Genomic DNA, 21,538 nt, shown 5'->3' with positions numbered 1-21,538 from the left:
CTGTATGGACGCTCATATGAATTTAATGAATCGGGGTTGAGCATAGATATGTTGTAGTTATAGCGTCCGGCGTCAGGCCTGTGTTACGACAATTCAACTTGTGTTGCTATGCCGTAAAACACTTTGTACGACCTGCCAGTGAAGAGAGACATACGGCCTTAAAGCTTATAAATTTATAGACGATGAAAGTAGGGTTATCAAAACGCACTTTCATTTTATAGACCGTATTATCGTCTTTCTCACGATGATCATAGAGAATGTTGAAGCCTTGAAGTCATGGCTGGCAAAACTCCTGGAGCCAATGTGAGTATTGAATTGAAATGACATTTAGCTTGCATGCTACATAGCTGCGTTAGCTAGCTAGCCAATGGGTTAGCCAGGCATCAATGGGGGGGCTTGCTAGAATCTAATGGCTTTTGCACGAGTTAGCTGACCACCATTGCCGCTAGCTGGCTTTTCCTGGCAAAGAGAGACAGTATGACTTTTCTGTGACTGGTTAACGCTAAAGAAACTACAATTGTGCACGGCATAGTACGTTTGTTGCACTGTTATTTTAGGGCAGTTAGGCACGCACTTGGCCCGCGATAATGTGACCACATCACGGCTCTGTAGCAAGCCAGTAAGTTGCAACAGATAGCCTAACTTGTATGCTGCTACTTGTGACAAAAATAGTTAATAAGAGTTGAGTCTGTTCTGGCTATGTTCAGCGTTACGTTACTGAGTTATATACCTTTTATTTAAAGAGAAATAAGACTAGTTTACTCTTTCAGTTACCATAGTTGCACTCTTTTATTCTTTATCCCCTCTCTTGATCACTTTTAAATGAAAATTCGTGAAATTACTTTGTAATTACAAGATGATACAGATGTTGCCAAAGGACATGCATAAACACTTGGGTGGGTTTGAATATATTACAACGTGATTACAGAGGAGTTGATGTGCAGAGGAAGAGATGCTGTTGGACACACAGACGCTGTTCCAGAAGATGCAGTAACAGTCACTGTTTGTCTAAACATATTACTGCATGCATGCTGAATGTGCTGCCAGAGTGCTGCACTTCTACTCTCTAAAAAAGGGAGGACATTGCTTGGAACTTGATGAAGCGGCTTTCTTTCCAAAAGAGATCTCACTGCCATTTTAAAACATTTTTAAAAGTATAATTAGCTACGTTTCAGGTACATTAATCTCCTTTTCAACAAATCCGTAAGGGAAGCTTAGTTTGCAGTGGCTGCTCTTTTCAGTTGCTAATGTGTGATCACAGCAGGTTTGTGTGGTCAGTGTTTTGTCTGATTTATCAGGCACTCTGACTCCCATTGGGTTTTCAGGTTAAATTAAGTAGGTTTAAGAGTTAATAGTCTTAATCCGCTGTATTAGCCATGTAGTTATGTAGTTAGTTAGTATTAGCTTGAAGTTGTCAAGAGTGTGTTCCCGGGGCTTTGTGAGTCTTTATGTTCTGGTAATAACCCCCACCACATGCTGGCAGAGATGACTTTCAGGGTGATCTGTTAGCTTGTAAAGGTTTTGTAAAGTAGAATATATGGTGGAAAATATGTTGGTTTGAAACTTTGAAGCTGTTTTTTTTTTAAGTTTTTGTAACCTTCTGCCCTGCAAGCATTGCCAGAGCTCTCACTTAATGCTGACATGTTATATTATCTTAAATTACATTAAATATATGATACTAAATGTTTAGGCTTGACTTGTTTTTTTTACATGCATGCATAGTTGGAGAGCACACTTCACTGACATACAGTATATTGCAGTTGGTTTAATTGCAGTTTTCTCACTCTGTTATGTCTTGGCTGTTCCAGTCATTAAGTAAATTGTCTAAAGCTTTTTTGCTTTTTACATAAATAAAGTAAGATACTGGGTAGCTGAAGTTCTGAAATCTATTTATTTTAACCTACAGATGTGATGCTGACCCCTCTGCGTTAGCCAACTATGTGGTGGCTCTTGTGAAGAAGGACAAACCAGAGAAAGAGCTGAAAGCACTTTGTGCAGATCAGCTTGATGTCTTCCTACAAAAAGGTATGAGCGCCACACAAAGCTTCTGTGCCGCTGTGTGTGAACACAACATGCTGTTTTGATGCTGACCCAACCTCTTGCTGGTCCAGAAACTTGTGCAGAAGATTTTCCCCCAGCAGATAGTTCCAACATTTTGATAACAAGGGAAATGCATTTATGTTACTCCCCTCAATAATCCCAGAGACAATAGAGACTGTGGTTATGAAACAAATCCTCTCGAAATTATAGCCAGTGCCCGTAAGTAATTGATTGTTGACAAATAGGACACGATGATCAGGTTAGAAATGAGCCTCATGTAAACATGTTGATAATAAACAAAGCAAAACAGATTTTTAAAAATAGGACAAGCATAAAAAACTAGTCTGATAGACAAGGCATGTTGGCTCTCTCCTCCGGTAACTAACAGCTGACAAGTAGACATATTTAACTGGACGGACACAATGTGTAGTTAGCATTCTGCAAACAGACATAATGCTAATGCAGCATCAGATTTATAAGTGGTGATATGGCCACAAACCAATGGTGTCTTTTAAAATTCGTTCAAGACCATCTTAAGTTATATAATCAAATATGCAATCAGCTGTATATTATCACCATCTGCCACTTGTGGATCCCCAGTTTGGCCACCAGAGGGTGTGTTAGATCATTTACTCATCCAGTACTTTGACCCCTGTAATGTCCTGAGGCTGTGTTACGTGAAGCATCAACTTTTTCAGCTTGAGTTGAGCTCTTTCCTTGCATCATTAAAATGATTTAAATGTTTCACTTTACTTTGAGTTGTACAGTAGCCAGTCAGGATTGATGTAATGAGATAAATGCATCTGAGGAAGAGACAGGCACTTAAACGGTTCCTGAAGCACACTGCAAGGCAACAAAGGAAGTTCGTACGTCTAAAGTATTTTGCATAATCTACTTAGAGATTGCAGGTTAATAACTGTATCAAATTTCTTGAATTACCTTGAGTGTTCTTACAATTTTTTGTGTATTACATTTTCTCCTTTATATTTTTCATCTCTAATATTTCTGTATTTGTTATTCATTTGGTGTTTATTGCAATTTGGATTTATTTAGCATAGCCAGGAGCAGAGAAATATTTAATGTTGTGTGATTCAGGAGGAATGTCGGGAGATTTCATGCCTGAGGGGCAGTTTGCTCTTCAGGGGCGAATGGGCGAATGGGCAAATCTGCGCATAATTCAAGTCATTCAAAAGATTCAATCTGTTGACAAGATTAATTTTGTCATTGCAGAGACAATGGGATTTGTCGATAAACTTTTTGAATGTCTGACAACAAAGAACTACCTGGGAATTCCTGCTGCTAAGGAAACTCCTAAAGAGGAGGTCAAACCACCTGCAGTCAAATCTGATGTTGTGGAGGTAAGAAGAGCCAGTGTGAAAATTTGTTGGTTGAGCATGACACAAAAATGGCAGTTCAATTACTGTGTGGGGCTTTGGATCAAAGAATTTGATAAATATCTCATTGTGTGTTGGGTGTTGGTATCTTGACTCAAAACCAGTCTCTTCAGACCGAGAAGAATCTTTGTATTTCAAAATCCTCTTCAAGTAATGTTTTTTCTCTCAAGGCTGAAACTCCAGAAGAAGAAAGAGAAAACAGGCGGAGGAGAAGTCCTCTGAGGAACCGCTCTGACTTCAACGAATCCAGGTATGGCTGCGGCTTCATCAATATGTTTCAGCTTGGTTTAATGACCAAGCACAAGGTATGTGCAGATTAGAGCTGTCATGATTAGTTGATCAAAAGAAATTGTGTTGCTATTTATTATAGCAATATAGCAATATAAGCCCCACTACTAGAACTGATTTTATTTCAGTTTGCATATTGATAGATATAGATGAAAATATGGTCCGTGTCCCTGTTTGATATAGCCATTAAGACCTCATTTGCCTTAGCTGGTTTAAGATTTAGTTCAGCTCGGAACTTCTGTCGTGGCAGACAGAAATCCTGTTGTCTAGTTGGGGTGAGATGAAGGGCAATTAAATACTGAGACATAATATCTGTCTTTGTCTCCTATTCCAAAGAACTGTTTAATGCTTGCTAACAAGGGCCTTCATGTACTTCTGGGGAAGACTCACATGAGACTGAAGAGAAATTGGTTACACTGCAGCTTATACTTCAATATTTGAATATCACTCTTTTCACACAGCAGTTCCCAAAATGCCTCTCAAATATGTCTGTGGGACTCTTTAAATTAGGCATAAAGATAGAAATTCATATATATTCCCTCTAACTCATCAACCACACAGGAGCCGTGATGACAGGAGGCGTGATGAGCGCAAGCGCCGCGACTTCGATCGGCATGGGAAAAGCGGCAGCGACTCCCACCGCGAGCGGGAGCGCCACGAGCGTCGCAGGGGCAGCCCCCGCGGGAGGAGCTACAGCCGCAGCCGAAGCCGCAGCCGGAGCAGGAGCGGCAGCCGGGGAAAGAGCAGGGACAGGGAGCACAGAGGAGGCAGAGGTGAGAAAGTTCTCCCACAGCCAGTAACAACAACTCAGGGGACCAGACCCAGGAGTGCAGACCAGACCCTGAAGCGCCTATCAGCACTGTCGAACTGTGCATTAGTGAAGCAGACGCACTGCAGGAGACATCCTGGGTGTCCATGCGATTGTTGAGACGGCACCGATCGGAGTTCTGGATGTAGCTGTTTGTGTTATTTTCTGTTGGATTGTTGGTCAATGTTGCTGGGAGTTGTTAACGATAAGGAACGATGTGGACGGCTTTGCAGTCGTATCAGTGGGGAGTCAACAACACAGGCTGGAACTGGCCTTATTACCCACAAGGTTAATCTACATCTCCAAGTGTTTGGCACAAAGAGAGAAGGAGCTGCTTCTTTTTAAAAAAAGCTTGAAACTTACAGGGGTTCAATTTCTGCCAACGCTCTGCTGTAATACTTGTTTGTGTTTTGCTGAAATGTCTCTGTTTCTGCTCGTCTTTAACAGACTTCAAGTCAAAGTTTGAGCTGGAAAGGAAGGACACGGACTGCTACAACACCTCCACGACATCCAGCTCCCAGCAGCAGCACCCGCCGCCTCTCCTGCCCACACCTCCGCACCCCTTCTCCTCCTCTTCCTCATCGTCTGCTGGACTCTCAGGAGCTGGAGGCGTCCCCATAGCAACGCCGGCTCACCTGCCTGATAGCACTACAGACAGCTGGTCTGGCTACTATGGCACCCAGAGGCAAGATGGTGTTGTCAAGCCATTCAGCAACAAAGGCGCTTCACTCAAACAGCGATGCAGGGATTATGATGGTAGGAATAAATTTCCTCCTTTCATTGAATTCTAGCGATCCTTACTTTTTTTTTTTTTGCTGAACCGATCATTCCTCCATCTCAAATCCTATTGATGTCGAGCCTATTTGTGCAGTATGTGACGTGGTCATTGTAAAGTTTGTTCTGGCGATTGTGTGAACTCTACCATTCGCTTCCCGTGAGGTCTATTGATTGCCTTGTTTAGTCTCATCACTAATGACCACTGTTTAGCACTCCCTCCCTTCCTCAGAGACACAAGAAGGTTTAAAATTACCCGCTGTCCCTGAAGCACACTGCCTCTGTCAGAGTGCTCAAACACAGCCACTAGGGACTCAGTTCCTTGATGAGACTGTGCGGTAAATACATGCACTGCGGGTCTAAGCTGCTTTTAACTAAGACAGTCTTTCATCTAGCTTATTTCGTCTCATTTTCTCTAATTTTCCTTCATACTTTTGTGAATGAATCTGACTTTCAGAGGCCAAACACCCCTCAGAAGGATTACAGTTGGTTACAAATACAGTAGATACTCAGGTTTCTGCTTGCAGAATGTTTGTTTATGCTGTTCTAAACCTCAAAAATAATTACATTACATTTACGAATACGAAAAGGCAAAATTTTGACGTCTGTCTCTTTCTCTCCCACAGAAAAGGGATTTTGCGTCCGTGGAGATCTTTGTCCATTCGACCACGGCAACGATCCTCTCATCGTTGATGATGTCAATCTGCCGAGCATGATTCCGTTCCCGCCCCCACCTGTTATGCCCCCCGCCGGCCTGCCCATGCCCCCAATCACTGAGCCACCCCCTCCCCTAAGGATGCCTTCAATGCCACCCTATGGCCAGCCACCGCCACCCGGTGTCTTCCCCATGACTGGTAAGTTGTACCGCCACACTGGTGGATAGAAACTGCGTATGTTGTGCCATTTGACGTGATCAGTAAAAAATGTTTTTTCCAATTATGAAAGCGACAGGTGACTTTGGTTTTCTACAAACCACTGAGGTTTGTACATTGTGATTATAAGTTATTGTATGTTATAACAGCTATGTGTATGCACAGATGACATTTCACAAATCCGAAATCTCTTCTTGTAGTGTAGCCCTCAATTTTACGAGAAACCCTATCCATAGCTGTGTCTATAGCTGATTCAGAGGCATTTGATTGACATTTTTTAGGTACACAGGTATAATTACACTACCTTGTTGTTTTTGTGGCCCTTGTTTATTTCTTGGAAATCAAGCTTTGCAGCTCTGCGTCTTTCATACCATTCTGCTTTTCAATTCCACAATACAGAGCAGCTTATAGTTTAACCACTTGGTTGGGACTGTTTTGTGTAAGTTTTACTGTTTGGAGATAAATACTAGAGTGTGTTTATTAGATAGTTGATGGTTTAGTTAATAGATATTTTTTGTCCAGACTTTATTAGGAAATCAATATACAGCATTTCTCGATGATGGGCTGTACGAGCTTCTCTGTTGGGACGTTGGTTTATGTTTTTTGTCACATCAGTTTGGATGCGTTCCACGTGCACTCAAGAGAAGAGTTTCAGATTTCTTTTGTACATCTTAAACTTGAAAGTGAGCTACTATGTGACCAATGACAGCTTTAGTCACAATTTCTAAGTTGAAGCATTGCATTTAACATTTTCAGCTACCTTCGCTGTCACTAAAGCCACCTCATGGAAAATGAGGTTTCTCACTGTCATACTTGAGACATTAGGTTGCACTTGTGTCTCCCTCAGGACCCCCACTGATAGCAACCAGTGGGATTGATACTCCCAACCACCAGTCTGCAATCACGTCTTCTCCTCCTATTGGACCACCTGGTGTGGGAATGCCGCCTACTCTTCCTCCTCCTCCTCCTCCTCCACCTCCTCCCTCCACGTCCTCATCTGTATCTCTTCGTCCCCAATATGTCCAGTCTGAATGTAAGCAGCAATGTTTTTCCTATTCAGATTGGGACTGTGTTTGTAGGAGATGTTGCTATGGTTCCTGCTCTGAGTTCTTTAAGTATTTTAATTAATTAGAGTAGGTGGGACTTAAGTTAAAGTTGAACAATGATGACAAAGAGAGAGTTGGGTTGCTTTTTTACTGACTTTTTAGTACCCTGTGTTTCTTTTATGTCATTTGAAGTTGGTTTGTGTGTGATGTTGAAGAGTATGCAGTGTTTCTTCAGCCTGCAATAACAGCTGTTGACCAGAAGGTAGCACTGTTTATTAACCTAATAGAGCAAGAGACCTAAGAGACAAAGTTGCTATGAGCAATTAACATCAACTCTGCCACATCTTATTGTGTTGAGTGCTTTTCCCATAATTCAGTTCATGAATAATTATGCAGTTATACAGAAAAGCTAAGGCTTAGTTCAAATGCAGTGGGTCTATTTAAGTTCATTGCAAACTCAGGTTTTTGACCTCAGTTAAACTCAGACAGACAAAATCACAATAGTCAGGAAAAGTCACATTTTGTTAGATTTTGCCTTTGTGTTACAATAAACTGTGACTCAGGAGAAGAATTACCATCTTATGGTGTTTCATCTTGCTTAGAATCTCATGATACAATTTTAAATATTGTAATACAATTATATAATATTTCAATATTACCTATTTATTTTAATTACTACTCAGAGCTGTATTTAACATACAATGTCACAGGCGGCTGTCAGTCTATTGGACACATTTAAACTCATCACATATCAGTTTGTTGTGTGCTAGATAAGTCACTAAATGCTATGTGCTACTTTTATCTTATTCAGTTTATTTATGTAGCATTGCTTGGTTTCATTGTTTAATTTCACTAATCTTCTTTAACAGTTTTTTGTATGTAGGTTCATTTTTTCACATCTTTATTACCTTTAAACATGTTTCTTATTCCTTCTAAGCATGTGTGTGTATGTGTTCCATTTTTACACATTAGATAACTATGATCCAGAGGGCTATAACCCAGAATCCCCAGGCCTGACTGCTGCAGGTCGTAACCCGTACCGTCAGTTCATTCCCCGAGTGCAGAGCCAGCGATCCAACCTCATCGGCCTCACCTCCAATGAAGGACAAGGCTCCAGAGGTAGCAAGTGTTTGCCTTCGTAGTACTCACACTCTTCTGCAAACTATTCATGGGCACTGGGCACTATTGGATTGATGTGATTTGACTGGAAAAGTGTGAATGCTTGTTTGAATAGAAGAAGACTAGAAGTTGTTACAGTAAACCCTCATTTTGAATTAATTGGGAGTGGGATCCAAACTTAAAAGTTAAAGTACTGCATGATATGGTGGATATAGCCAAATACAAAAGCTACAAGTGTTTGTTATTGTTTCTCTGTGTTTTTGTCTGGGTCTTTGTCCTCCAGCTGCCAACATAGTGATCCAGACAGAGCCTGCCACTGCAGCCAGCACTCCTGGAAGTAACGTCTCCCGTTTCAGCACAGATCAGGACAGCAGGAAGAGAACCATGGGGCCCAGTACAGCCGAGGGACCCACAGCTAAAAAACCTTGGATTGACAAGTAAGGACTTAAAGACATGCACCATTAAAAGTTGCAGATCTTAAAATTTGAAAGGGAGAAAAGTCTTATTAAGAAAATTTCTAAAATTGGACTGTGTGTAATCTGTTCTGCATCAAGGCTATGTGCAAGAAATTGGTGTGTCCTCACTTGGCACCTCACCATGGCAATAAAGTACTGCAAAAAAAGGAAATTGGAGGTCATCTGGACTGATAATTTCACAGCAAAGCATGATTATTTTATTTGAAATTGAGCTTGGAGCTTTGAAATTTGCACTACTGCAACTAATGGCATGGAGACCTCAGAGTGACCGTAGACACTTTATACCTTCACTGAACTGGTTCTTCTTTTCTGAAGACATTTGACGAAACTAGCTGGCCAGTTGAAATTTGATCAAACAAACCGGTGCTAAGCGAGCCTTGTTTCAAGCCAAAGTGAGTCTTAAGGAGCCTATCTTTTGCCTCAGCTGTGGGAAGCAGGTGCACACGAACATCCTCATGACAAGGATGCTTCCATTGCAAAGGCTCTACGTGTAATCCATCTTGGGTGTCAAGCAGGTTGACATGTGGTCAACTGTTATGGCTTGTAGGAACTTCAGTATGAAGGCAGAAACTGGAACCCCAGTTCAACTATCTGGGTTCCATTTCATTGCCTATCATTGTTAGTGATCCTGTCCAATATGTTGACTAGCATGTCTGCTTTTTCCATCAATTTCTCATTAAAGCAAATGCTGTGGCAAACTTACGGTTAACATTGCACCCTTATCTCCTTTTTAGGCCGAGCTTTAACAACCAACATAAGAGCAGTTTTCCCAAGAGGTATCACTATGTGAACACCAAGCTGGAGGTGCGCAAGATCCCACGTGAGCTCAACAACATCACCAAGCTCAACGAGCACTTCAGCAAGTTTGGAACCATCGTCAACATCCAGGTAAAATGCATGGTTTGCTGCTGTGCACTAAGGAAACCCACAAAGGGCGTGAGTTTTCAGAGTTGAAGGGATCATTTTGATAAATGGCAAGATTTGGCTGAGATTTTCCAGAAAGCCTTCGCACGCTCAAAACAACCTGGAAAATGACTAGCAGGACTATAAGCCAAGTAGGATATCACAAAGGAAGTTAAGCCTGTTCGAAGGTCATACAATGTGCTAGAGTAGAGTATGTTAAATACTGTATTACCTGATTGAATGGTGGTCGTGCTACATAGGATAAAATGAAATGTGTTGAATTTTGAAAAATAAAATGAATAGCTCAATGTTCATCACTGAGTTCATGAAGTTCAGCTCTGCAGAAGATGTTTGTTTCATCATACACAAATACCTGACCTGCACGCTCTCCAGGTTGTGTTTGGCGGAGACCCGGAGGCGGCGTTGATCCAGTACACAAAGAATGAAGAGGCCAGACGGGCCATATCCAGCACAGAGGCGGTCCTCAACAACCGCTTCATTCGTGTTTATTGGCACCGCGAGCCCGGCACCAATGCCACAGGGCTCCAGCAGCAGGAGCAGAGCTCAGGGAGCCAGGCAGCTGGGTCAGTGCCCAGCCAGGGGCCACAGCACAGCAATGTACATAAGGTCAGTATAAACAGCTGACACAAATAGAAGTATTTCGTCTTTTCATACTCATCCCTTAGTCTGACCATGTTTCTGAAACTCTTCATCAGGTTTACCTTTCTCTCCCTTTTTTTCCCCGCAGGGGATCAAGCAGCATAATCCAGCCGCCTACGTGCTGAACAAGACTGTACCCAAGCATCGCCTGCCAGCAGTGGCAGGGATCGCAGCCACAACCAAGGCAGACAGCCTGAACCCAAACGCAGACACTGTCACTGTACGTTTCAGTCGCAATGCATGTGTGTGAGTGTGTCAAGTGATGGCAGACCTGGGTAAAATTACATTTTCACGTAAATAATTTGTGTGGAATACCACACTTATATGCAAATATCTTCCGCAGAACGACGTCAGGTTCATATCTCTGTGAAAAGTTATTTACGTTGCCTAAACTACACAGCTCTGCAAGGCTGCACTCAAGCACACTGGTGCTTTGTGCTAGCATGCTAACATGTTTACAGTAACAATGCTGACGCGTGCTGGGATGTCATTACTTACTTGAATTAATTTAACTTGATTAATTTCTTACAATTCGGCCTCGGGGAGTGTGAATATGTGTACCAGAATTCAAGGCAATCAATTTAATACTTGTCAAGACAAAAAAAAAAAACAAACCTAATGGTGGTGCTAGAGGAAACGTCAGAAGAGACCCAACTCTTAAAGATTCATCCTCTGAGGACCATGAATGTCTGCACAACATTGCATAACAGTCCATCCAATTTTTGGACAATTAGTTAGTTAACAAAGCATTGTTGTTTGTGTCTATTGCAGCTGTCTACAAGCTCATTCTGATTACCTAAATGTGTCGCTCTCTCTTAGGTGGCGCCTGCACTGACAAACACCCAGAAGGGTCCCTACTCTTCACCAGCCCTCAAGTCCTCCTCAAAGAGCCTTGGGAAAACAGGAAAAGCACTAGAAGCACAGGAAGTCCTCAAGAAGAAACAGGCATGTTGTTGAATTTTTTAATACATATTTTGACTGGTACGAGAATAGCAGAGCTGGGATTAGTCATTTGTTTCTCTCAGGGGCTGCTGTTGAGAAATGAAATGTCCACCAACAGCATAAAGTGTTTTTTCCACCTCAGTGAATTTCTTTTCTTTTTTTTTTTCATTTAGGAGGCATTAAAGCTTCAGCAGGACATGAGGAAGAAGAAGCAAGAGATGTTAAAGACACAGATTGAGTGTCAGAAGGTAAGACTGGCCTCAACACCCTTTCTCTTCCGTCATTGTTACCCTTTCTTTTCCTGTCCTTTTCATCTTTTCTCTCACTGTTTGTCCTTCTTCATCCAGGCCTTGATAAACCGCCTGGAGAAGAACCGAGGGATGAAACCTGAGGAGCGGGCCAACATCATGAAGACCCTGAAGGAGCTGACGGAGAAGATTGCGCAGCTGCAGAACGAAATGAACCCTAACTCTGCCTCCCAGGTGCCCAGCGCCAAACCCAACCACAACCAGCCCAAGACCAAGACTGATGTAAGTTTGGGCCCATTTGTCGAGGTGAGGTGATGACTGAGTGCTTCCTTCCATTTGCACCATCGATACTGTTACTGTGTAAACTGTGGGTAGATTTTAAAAGTCAATTTACACCTTATGTTTTCTGTTCATTAATTGATCCAGACTTTCCTACCACTGTAGACTTTTCTGCCATTAGTGAACAGAATGTTTAATCATTTTTACATATGTGACCAGGCCCAGAAGGAATTGCTGGACGCCGAGCTGGACTTTCACAAAAAGATGAGCTCTGGAGAGGATACGACAGACCTCAAGAGAAAACTGGGACAGCTACAGGTGGAGGTAATACACATGCATACGCACACACACGCACAGCACATAAGCACATACCAGTAATCTCAAAAGAAGGCTAGTACTGCCACAAACAGGTCTACACATACACAACACACACAAAGATATAGACATTGGCAGTATTTTGCATCATGAGCGTTTTTCTGCAAAGCTGAATTTGAAGATGTGATACCAAAAAATGCCTTGTAGGAAGTCAGCAGATAAGATAGTAGTCATATATATCATTCAACACTGGCTGTTTTTTCAGGGTCTCCACTCCTGCAAAGGCCCTGTGTAAATGGCTACAAATAAACGAATAAAGCAACACTTCGATCTCCAGAGAGGAATAAATAATAAAAATAAAATCCTCAGTTTAAGTTGTTATTTAAATCTGATTTGTGTTAAAACTTCAAGAAGAGATGCAAAACAGAAGTGTCTTTAAAAATCATGCTTTTAGGGATATCCCATTAAACTTGCCAATTTAATGAAAATGCATGAAAGTTGTGCAGGTATCAATATATGATTGGTATGTGAGTTACAAATAAGCAAATGAAGGGCACAGAATTATAAGAAGCATGCAAGACAATAAATTATCACACAACTGTTCTTTGATTTAAGTTGAAAGTGTGGAAAATCCCCAGATGTGTTGTTTTCCACACTCATTATGATATGTGCCCAGAATTAGGTGTGTGTAAATATGGTTTGACCCAAATTTTAAAGCATGTCGATGTTAACCAGCAGATCTTTTCATTGATTCTGTCACGATTGGGTTGATAACTGAAAAAGTAATGAATCTGTGAGTCCGTTTGCTGAAGCTGCTCATCAGAAAATTTAATGAAATATTTTATTTTCCTTGAAAAGAAAAGTTCCAAGCTGCATCCAGAGCCATCAGTCAGCTCAGACTTGGCCCACATCTCCTCTCCTCTCTAAACTTACAGCGCACAGACGAGGTCGGCTGTGTCACAAGATCAGCCTAACAAGAACATAGCTTTTGTTAGCAACACCCTCCCTGGCATGTTTTTTCCTCTCTACCCCTGTGGGTCCTAAATTAGCTAGTTGTTAAAAATGCATATCCCCCCCACCCATCCATCTAAACCCAACCCTCCTTCTGCACATTAAACTGCAGCCACTTAAGCAAGCCCAGAGGAACAGCCGCTAACGAAGCCAAATCAGACACGGGTACTACGCTGATGGAGCCACGTCTCATTAAAGTTTGAGCCGCTGGTCCTTGTAAGAAAATCGCGGGATGACAATTAGAGGGAGAAGTGAGGGAGGGACAAATGGCAGAGAGAGTGGTTGTGAGGTTGTGGAGTGGTTTGAAAGTGAGGAGATGTCACTTTAAAAATGGAGGAGTGACAGCTAATGGTAAAGGACAGAGAGTGATGAGGAGGAAATTTTACTTAAGCTCTGCGGATAAGGAACGCGTGTAATAATATTTTACCTCTGTGCTTTTGGTTACTGTATAAATTAAGATTTCATAATTTTGTTATGCTAATTCTTTTTCTTCCTAGACGCGATACATGAACACACTGCAGTTTCCTGACATGCTTGTTTTCACACTGAAAAGCACAACAGCGCAGCATCAAGGCACAATCTGTTTTCCACATCTGTTCGTGATGATTTTTTTAACAGCCAGGTGGCGTCTGTAGATTTTTGTCTGTGTGTATTGAGGGGGAAAAAAACAGCAATCACCCAGTCAGTCGCTTTATAACGTTAAACGTCCTGATCTGTCCTCCTTTAGGCGACTCGGTTGGGTCTGATACGGCCTCCGACAGGTCGAGGTCGGGGCCGAGGCAAGATGGCGCTGGAGCCCGGTTTGATGCCTGTGGGCCGCGGCAGGGGCCGAAGCCGGGAGATGATGGCTCGCAGCGGGCCCGTGAACCGCATGGTGGTCGACCACAGACCCCGAGCCCTGGCTATTTTGGGAGTCACTCAGGAGGAGAAGGAAGAGCTAATGCCGCACTTTGTGGTGAGGACTAATATTCTTTTTTTCATTTAGTTAAAGAAGAATAAATATTAAAGAGCAGCTGCACTGAATTTGAACTTGATTGTCGAATATTTATATTGACATTCATATTGATTTTTTTTTTTTTTTTTTTTTTTTTTTAATCTTAGAAATTTGGTGAGATCGAGGATGTCCGTGACCAAGATGCCACCAGTGTCGTCATGACCTTTAAGACACGAAGCGAAGCAGAGAATGTAAGTCAAATGGAAATCAGTCGGACCTGTTCTGTGGTTTTACGGGTACAAAGTTGGTGAAAGCTGTCCAAAGAACTTGCATTTATCCGGTTTTGCTTTGCTTTGCAGGCAGCTAACCAGGGAGCTAAATTTAAAGGTCGTGTGCTGCAGATTTCCTGGTACAAGCCCAAGACGCCCTCTGTTACAACGGAACCAGAAGAGGAAGAGGCTAAAGATGATGACAATACGGTATGACACGTCACACTGGCACTGCATGTGCAACATGGCTTCACGCGTTATCATTAGCAACATATAGCCTCTCAGTAACCAGGAGAGGAAGTCCAACTTGAAATCCTGAGTGGGCAAACTTTTGGAAGTTTTAGTTATATTCACAGATTTTACTTTTCTCTCCAGTGCCTCTAAATTTTTCACTGCAGCTCCCAACGGAGAATCAGGGCACGCCTCTCAGTACTAAGAGCATCTCAGCCCTTTGAGTAAAACTGCATTACTGTCAGGTGAAATCCTCATACTGTATTTTCCTGTTTTAGTCGCATTTTTGAGGTTGCAGTCTTCTTTGTGTGCAAGTCACTTTTACAACTTTAAGGCAGATCCCATCACTTCAGTATGTTTTGTATAATTTTTAATTCTTTGATAAGCAAATATTTTGTAATGCAGAGAGTCCCCTTCTCATTTCAGTCCAATACTTTTTGATATAATTGGCCTGTTTTGTGTTGTGTGAGGGGCGTCATTTATTAGATATCTTTCAGAAACCTCCACTAGCCCATGATGCCCTCGGAATACACAGGTCCCCCCTTTATAATGTACAGCTGTACTATCTAATGCAATTCAATACAACAACCCTTCTATAAATAATCCTTTTGTGAAGGTCATGTTTTATTTCAGTTTACTCCCATTTACACGAGGGAGACAAAGTATTTGAAACAGTTGGAAGGTGGGTGTGTTTTACATGCAAATATGATCCAAACAACCTCAGGACGTCACACTGCAACAAACATTCACACACTTTCTCATCTGAACTCGAGAAAATGTCTGGAGTTGCCCTTTCACAGCACACAACAGGAGATAGTCAGACTCGTTTTCACTTACTGTGAATACTGCATGTATATGGATGTATCTGTAATATCAACCAAAGAACGGAAAGCAATATAAAGGCGAGCAGAAAAGTAGTACAAAGCAGCTACACTCTGCTACTCCATCAACATGCCCACTCGCTCTCTGTGAATCCTCCAGACAACGAGTGCTCAATCGGACATTGCAAGCACTTTGTACTCAGGAGTTGGCAGGGTAAGGTCCGGTTGGCCACGGCCATATATCGGTATGTTTGAGTTTGACAGTATTTTAGCGTTTCAGCTCAACAAATAATTGAATGGTAAGTTGTAAAGTGGCAGCAGACGCCATCTTTCGTGTTAAATTCACTTAAGTTATTCAGCAGAACCCAGTGATAAATGACGCAATGAAGCAGATTGGTTCATGTGGAAAAACTCTCACAATATTCTGAAGTTTCCACTTAAATTCAACCTACAGACATACGTCTCAACGTGTCTTACCCTACATCTTATCATATCTCATCATATCGGATGGGTGGAGCAAAATCTTCCTTTCGTTGCACGATTCAATTTTTTGCGTCAGCTAATAATTATCCCGTTTATCACACATGAAAGCTGTACCTAGAGATGGAAATTTGAAAATGCTCTCACATGTGATGAAGCACTGACACAGCAGTTCTGCTCCTATCTGACTGAAATCCACCTTCCTGTGTAAAGCAACATGTGGCGCAATGTGAAGAACCATCACGTGATCTCATCAGTTTAAGTGTTCAAAGCTTTACAGGAGATTTGTGTTGTTTTTTTTTCATTTAAACAGAAGGAAGCTAGCTCTTATTTGCCTGGTGGGGAGGAGGAAGAGGAGGAGGAAGAGGACGACGATGAGGACGACGAGTACGAGAGTCGATCTTGGAGGCGGTGAAGGCATTGTGATTTGTCACGAGCTGCTCTCCGGCAGAATCAGTCGTTATTTTTCCCCACATGCAGATAAAATCAAAGGAACTCACATTTTTTTCCTTTCCAGTATTTTCAAGCGAAGTAATTTTAGACTATAATTAATCGAAATAAAAACGCCTTTACTTTCTTGTACATGAGAAGAAGTTTAGAGGGCCGATGATTTTTTTTTTTGTATCCCTCGACTAAACAATTATTTAAAACATCTCACTTTTGCTGAGAAAGCTAAATGTTAAGTTGTTCTTATAGATAGGAAAACCTATGTAAGTTTCAGTGTGCTTACCAGATGATAAATATCAGTAATGCACAACATTTGTGTCTACTGTGAATAGGTATTTTTATACATACTGTATTTAAACTCTTTTCTCACCAGTTTTTGAAAATTCTTGTCCTCAGTTCAGGGACAGCCATTCCTTCACCGGTAGAACGTTCTCTGTTGCTACCAGAGAGATATTTATTTATTTTTCCACTGCATAGATGCACTGTGCAGTACCTATATTGGCACAGTATGGTGTGGTTTTCAGTTTCACTCTGCTCACAGTTTGTTTTGGTATGGATTCACCTAAAACATTAAAGGATCCAAATATTTTTGACAGTGGCTCTCTGTCCTGGCAAGAATACATGCTAATTTGTGCATGTTGTTTTCCCAAATAAACAGAGCGACCCCTGCCCAGCGCCCAAAGGTGCTGCTGCTGTACCATGACCATATTAGAGCCAGTGCAGGTACAGAAGGATACCAGTGCAATAGAAAAATCCAAACTATGTTTACAAATTGCCGTGTCCCAGCACGTCAGATACAGTCTTGTAGTAAATATTCAAATATTTCCCCGCTTGTATTTTGTTGCTCTCTAAATGTCCGGTGCCACTCTGTGTAAATATAAACACCCACATGGGTGTTCTACATTTTCTAAGAGTGTGTAACATTTTTCACTTGTTTAATTCTGTCTCCTGGTTGTCAGGACAGGACAAGGATCACCCATTTCAAAAAAAAAAAAAAAAAAGTGAGATCCATAGACAGGTGTTTGAATGTAATCCTGAACAGTTGATTTTAATATATAATTTCTTTGCCTTACACAATCAGCAGATGGCTGAATTTTTACAAGATTTGTGATTTACTTTTGTAAATTTTGTAAATGCTTGAAAGAGAAATTACTGTTGTATTTTTTTTTTTTTTTAGTTTCTTTTTCTGTCATTTTAAATGAATGACAGGGTTGTGTCAGGTAGAAAAGGTCAAGCAAGAGTGCTTAGCATCTCTGCTTAGTCATAAGAATTTTGCATTTGTGTTAAACCAGTCCACGTTGTTATTTCACTAAATCTGTCATATAGGTAGTGCATTTCTTTTAAAGACACTTTCAGAGCTGCTCTGAGCTGTGGAAAACACTCTGTTGAAAGGCATTGAGAGTCAGGCACCTCACATTATTAGTGCATTAGTGCAGCTTTGCCTGCATTTAAGTATTGTCAGTGCTCTAAACCACAATGTGCACCTCGATGACAATATCTTATTTTGTGTTTTGCCTTCATTATATATACTGTATTTGGGAATCCTCAGGGTGGGAGGGAAGGAATCCATTAAAGTTCATATGGAAGTGTGCTTGAAGCAAGAAAACACATTTTTGACAGTTTTTTTTACTTTTGATGCTTCTTTGAATCAGATAAATATGTTTACATGCAGCCTAATGAAGTGTTGTTTGCTGTATGCTTATCATAAACCAACTAAACAGATCATATCCAGTAACACAACCAGTCTTATGGAAGCACCAAAACAAAGGAGAGACATTTATTTATTAGTTAACTGCAGCAATCTCACTACTTTACACAAACATGGAGGTGGAAATCAGCACGTCAAGATGCGTTCAGATTTCTGCCTGCATGTGAAGTCAGTAATGGAGAGCATTTTAATAGAAATTGACTCCTTTGCTCCCCTACGTCCGCTGACACCACATCTAAAAGTGTGCAGAGCTGTTTGAAACACATTGCGTGATTTCCTCCCACCTGCAGTGTCAGTAGTAGTGTTTGGGTCGCATATCTCACTGTTGGCTGATGACTCAGAAGCCTCCTGCCAGTGACCTCATGTCCCACTAAAACCTTTTGAGTTCATGTTTGTTTGTTTTCTTTGCATCACTGTGTCAGTCAGGTGTGCAATGGAAAGCTGAAGGTTTTGCCTTTGGCACTCAGTACTTTAATATGAATTGCTCATGTGATATTGTTTCCTGTATGAGGTCACTGGTGGTTTAAAAAGACAAACCTATACTGGCAGCGTTCTTGCTTGTGTAAGTGAGGATTCAGGGAAGGTCTCTCACCCACTTTTTGTACTATCTTCTGTATGCTACTATCACACAATGGTGTACAAAAATGTAAAATGTTTATTGGATAATAGTTTTGGATTTATTACTGTTTATATTTGCAGGATGTGGATGTATTTTCTTCATGTATTTTGTTTGTAAAAAATGGATTTCTAATTTACTAGCATGTTTGCTTTTGCCAATAAAGATGGAGGAATGGGGGAGCTTGTAACACGATAAAAAAAGAAGAAGAAAAGAAAAAAAAAATACGATTTGAATTGGAGGTCGGAGAGAAAAAAAAAAGAACGCTTTGAGTTAAAGAAAGAAAATTGACCAAAAAAGAAGTCAACATTGGTGAGGGGGGAAAAAATGCAAGCAAAAGCATTCCAGAAAATATTACCTTAAACTCTTGTGTGGTCTTCTTCATTTTGCATATTATCTGATAGAAATGTGTTAGTTGATGCTTAAAGGTGGAAAGAATACAACAAAGTGCTTCAGTAACTGATATTTTTCAGATATGAGCAGATTTATATCTTTTCACTGGTCTAAATACAGAACCAGCACTTTTGAAGACTAATGGGCTTTTGGTTGGAAGATCCATTCCACTGATCAGTATAAATGAAAGCCTCCTTTACTCTTCCTCAAAGTATTCAAGTGCAATAATCCATTCAAAATAGAATTAGCTGGTTGCAGAAGGAAAAGAAAAGGCTGCTGCTCTCAGAAGTGATTCTTCAGCCTCCATCCCTGATTCTGTCTTTATTAATGCAGAAATGACAGGTTATCTAAAATCTGCTACATTTTAATGGGGTTTGGTACTTCTAAAATGGCTTTTCACCTCATTGGGTTTTGTCGATTCTCAGCATTGATTCACAGTGAATCGGTTACAGTCAACAGAAAATACTCTAATGTCAAAGTGACAACTCTATGTGGAGTACAAACTTTAGATACTACATTGCACAAATAGCAACATCCCTCTACTCTAAATTATCCCAGGTGCAGCCAGATGTTTTTAGAAGTTTCATACTAAGTTGATTTCTGTCTCAGTGTGTAATCAAGTGATTTCAGATAAACATTACCTGTTAATCAGCTTGCTGACATGAAATAATAACACATGACCAACTATAGACAGAAGCCACCAGGTCTGAGACAAGGTGTTCTCATCTACAAGAATAACAGCCGCTGTCTCGTTCATTGCTTTCATATAATGGGACACCTCTGAGTGTATTATTACTCTTATACCACGGCCGCTTACCACAGACAATATGAGAAGCTGTGCCCACATTGTCATTTCTAAAAAGTTCACTTGGTGTCAGTTTCGGCCACAGGGAGGTGTGTTCACCTGTGACGCACACCTGTGACCACGGCGAGATAAATTAGAATGGCAGCTAATGGTGACCTGAACAGTGTTACCTTGATATGTTTTGTTGATTTCCTGCCAGCCAATCAGAAACGTGGTCATGAAATAATAAGCATGGAGCACAATCAATCCAATCACTATTACTATTGTGTTATTGCTGTTATTGGGATGTAGGTTTTAGAATCATATTCCAATTCTATGTGGGCATAAATATGAGCCTATATGATAGTCAACACCTTTCTTTGTGAAGAAGAGGCTGAGCCCGTCATTGCGCTCACAGGCGCTCACATTGACGCCGATGCCCCCTAAACAAATCCCAGCACATCACAGGAAAAGACCTCTGACGCTCAGTTTAATTACAGCACCCAGCGACTACGACATATTAAAACAGCGCTGAATAATGCATGGACGCTCCTTACTTTAGGAAGTCAAGTGAAAACACTCAGAGTCGGTTTAGTTTAATGCAAGGACTCTGGGCTCTCCCCGGGGGAAGGGATCTCAAAATGGGGCCTGCGCGGCGCGCCGCTCCTGGCAGGTCCCGTGGCGACCTGGTGACTGGAAGGTGAAGGAACAAGTACTGGGGGAATTGGGCTCCATTAAAATTTAATGTGGGCATGAATAAAAAAGTGGATTAATAGAGATAATTTGACAAAAAATAAGCACTTAAGGAAAAGTAAAATAATGATAAAACCTTTTCAAAATTATCTGAATTATGAAAAACATGAGAATTGATTTTGTGGATGGAACAAAGAGGCCTCTTTGGGTTATTTTCACTTTTTGCAGAAGTAATCAAGCAATCAAATTAGGCATTTTTTGGTGATGTTGGAGAGAAAACTGGCTCATATTTTCGGCTGTGATTAGTTGAGAAACCTTTTTTTTTTTTTTTTTTCTGAAATGACTCATCGCGGCGCGTAAAGGAATGAATGCCGTGCCGGCAGTCCGGTCATCTGGCGGCGGGTGCGCAGGCCAGATGGGGCGGTTTGAAGAGAGAAGAGCCGCTGTCACATCTGGCCACAAGCGCGACGACGCTCTCCATAGAACATGTCAGACGCAATCTCCAGAATATGAAAAGCACAGAGGCGACAGAGCTGTAAACAATGAGCGCTGAATTATGAATGGCCCCAGCTATATAACAGCTATTAAGATGAAAGGGGAACGGCGACGTGAGGGTGAGAAAAGGGACCTCAGGCTTTATTCAGACTGACTTCTTATAAATCCAGTGGGATCCATAGACGCAGCGTGTCTATATTTCTCACACACACTCCTCAGACCCCGGTCTAGTAAATCAAGCATTCGGTCTGTGATAAAGGTCTGAATCAAACCAGGTATGTGTATCTTTTGTTTTGGGTAATATGAATGCAAAAAATACACAAATCCGTGTTTTCTCTTCTCGTGCAGGTAGCCGGCCTGCATGCAGCTCTTAAAGTTTGGCTCCCCGGCCTGCAACAGGTTTTGCACGGTGAGAAAAAAAGACATCGGCTGTTTTAATCTGTGTAATGAATGAGGACATGCCAACGCGGTAATGGATGCCTGCCACCGCGC

The 21,538-nt window shown here is 41.4% G+C and overlaps 1 protein-coding gene across 2 annotated transcripts; it reads left to right on the top strand.

The window, feature by feature from the left end:
* Positions 1–143: 143 nt before the first annotated feature.
* On the top strand, positions 144–17,417 carry rbm27 (RNA binding motif protein 27). Of its 2 annotated transcripts, none has more exons than XM_041951956.1 (21): positions 144–303; positions 1,907–2,025; positions 3,271–3,398; positions 3,605–3,684; positions 4,284–4,495; positions 4,978–5,286; positions 5,931–6,158; positions 7,024–7,209; positions 8,195–8,341; positions 8,625–8,778; positions 9,552–9,705; positions 10,114–10,347; positions 10,469–10,600; positions 11,200–11,325; positions 11,496–11,570; positions 11,670–11,852; positions 12,069–12,173; positions 13,903–14,130; positions 14,277–14,360; positions 14,469–14,588; positions 16,224–17,417. In XM_041951956.1, the coding sequence occupies exons 1-21, from the start codon at positions 245–247 to the stop codon at positions 16,323–16,325; spliced, it is 3,165 nt and encodes a 1,054-aa protein (XP_041807890.1). In that variant the 5' UTR covers positions 144–244; the 3' UTR covers positions 16,326–17,417. The 2 variants fall into 2 exon arrangements, with proteins under 2 accessions (XP_041807890.1, XP_041807889.1); XM_041951955.1 differs by having other exon boundaries at positions 11,670–11,876.
* The last annotated feature ends 4,121 nt before the right edge of the window (positions 17,418–21,538 follow it).

This window comes from Chelmon rostratus, chromosome 14 (genome assembly GCF_017976325.1).
Source record: "Chelmon rostratus isolate fCheRos1 chromosome 14, fCheRos1.pri, whole genome shotgun sequence".
Lineage (NCBI taxonomy): Eukaryota > Metazoa > Chordata > Actinopteri > Chaetodontiformes > Chaetodontidae > Chelmon > Chelmon rostratus.
The sequence above is the reverse complement of the archived record's forward strand: the minus strand, read 5'-3'. Positions and strand labels throughout refer to the sequence as shown.

What these genes read in the sequence shown, in the direction of transcription:
- rbm27 (XM_041951955.1), top strand. Translation starts at nt 245, where the DNA reads ATGATCATAGAGAATGTTGAAGCCTTGAAGTCATGGCTGGCAAAACTC. An exon ending in TCAAATCTGATGTTGTGGAG is followed by an intron (nt 3,399 to 3,604) that starts GTAAGAAGAGCC and finishes TTTTCTCTCAAG; the next exon opens with GCTGAAACTCCAGAAGAAGA. An exon ending in AGCTAATGCCGCACTTTGTG is followed by an intron (nt 14,131 to 14,276) that starts GTGAGGACTAAT and finishes TTTTAATCTTAG; the next exon opens with AAATTTGGTGAGATCGAGGA.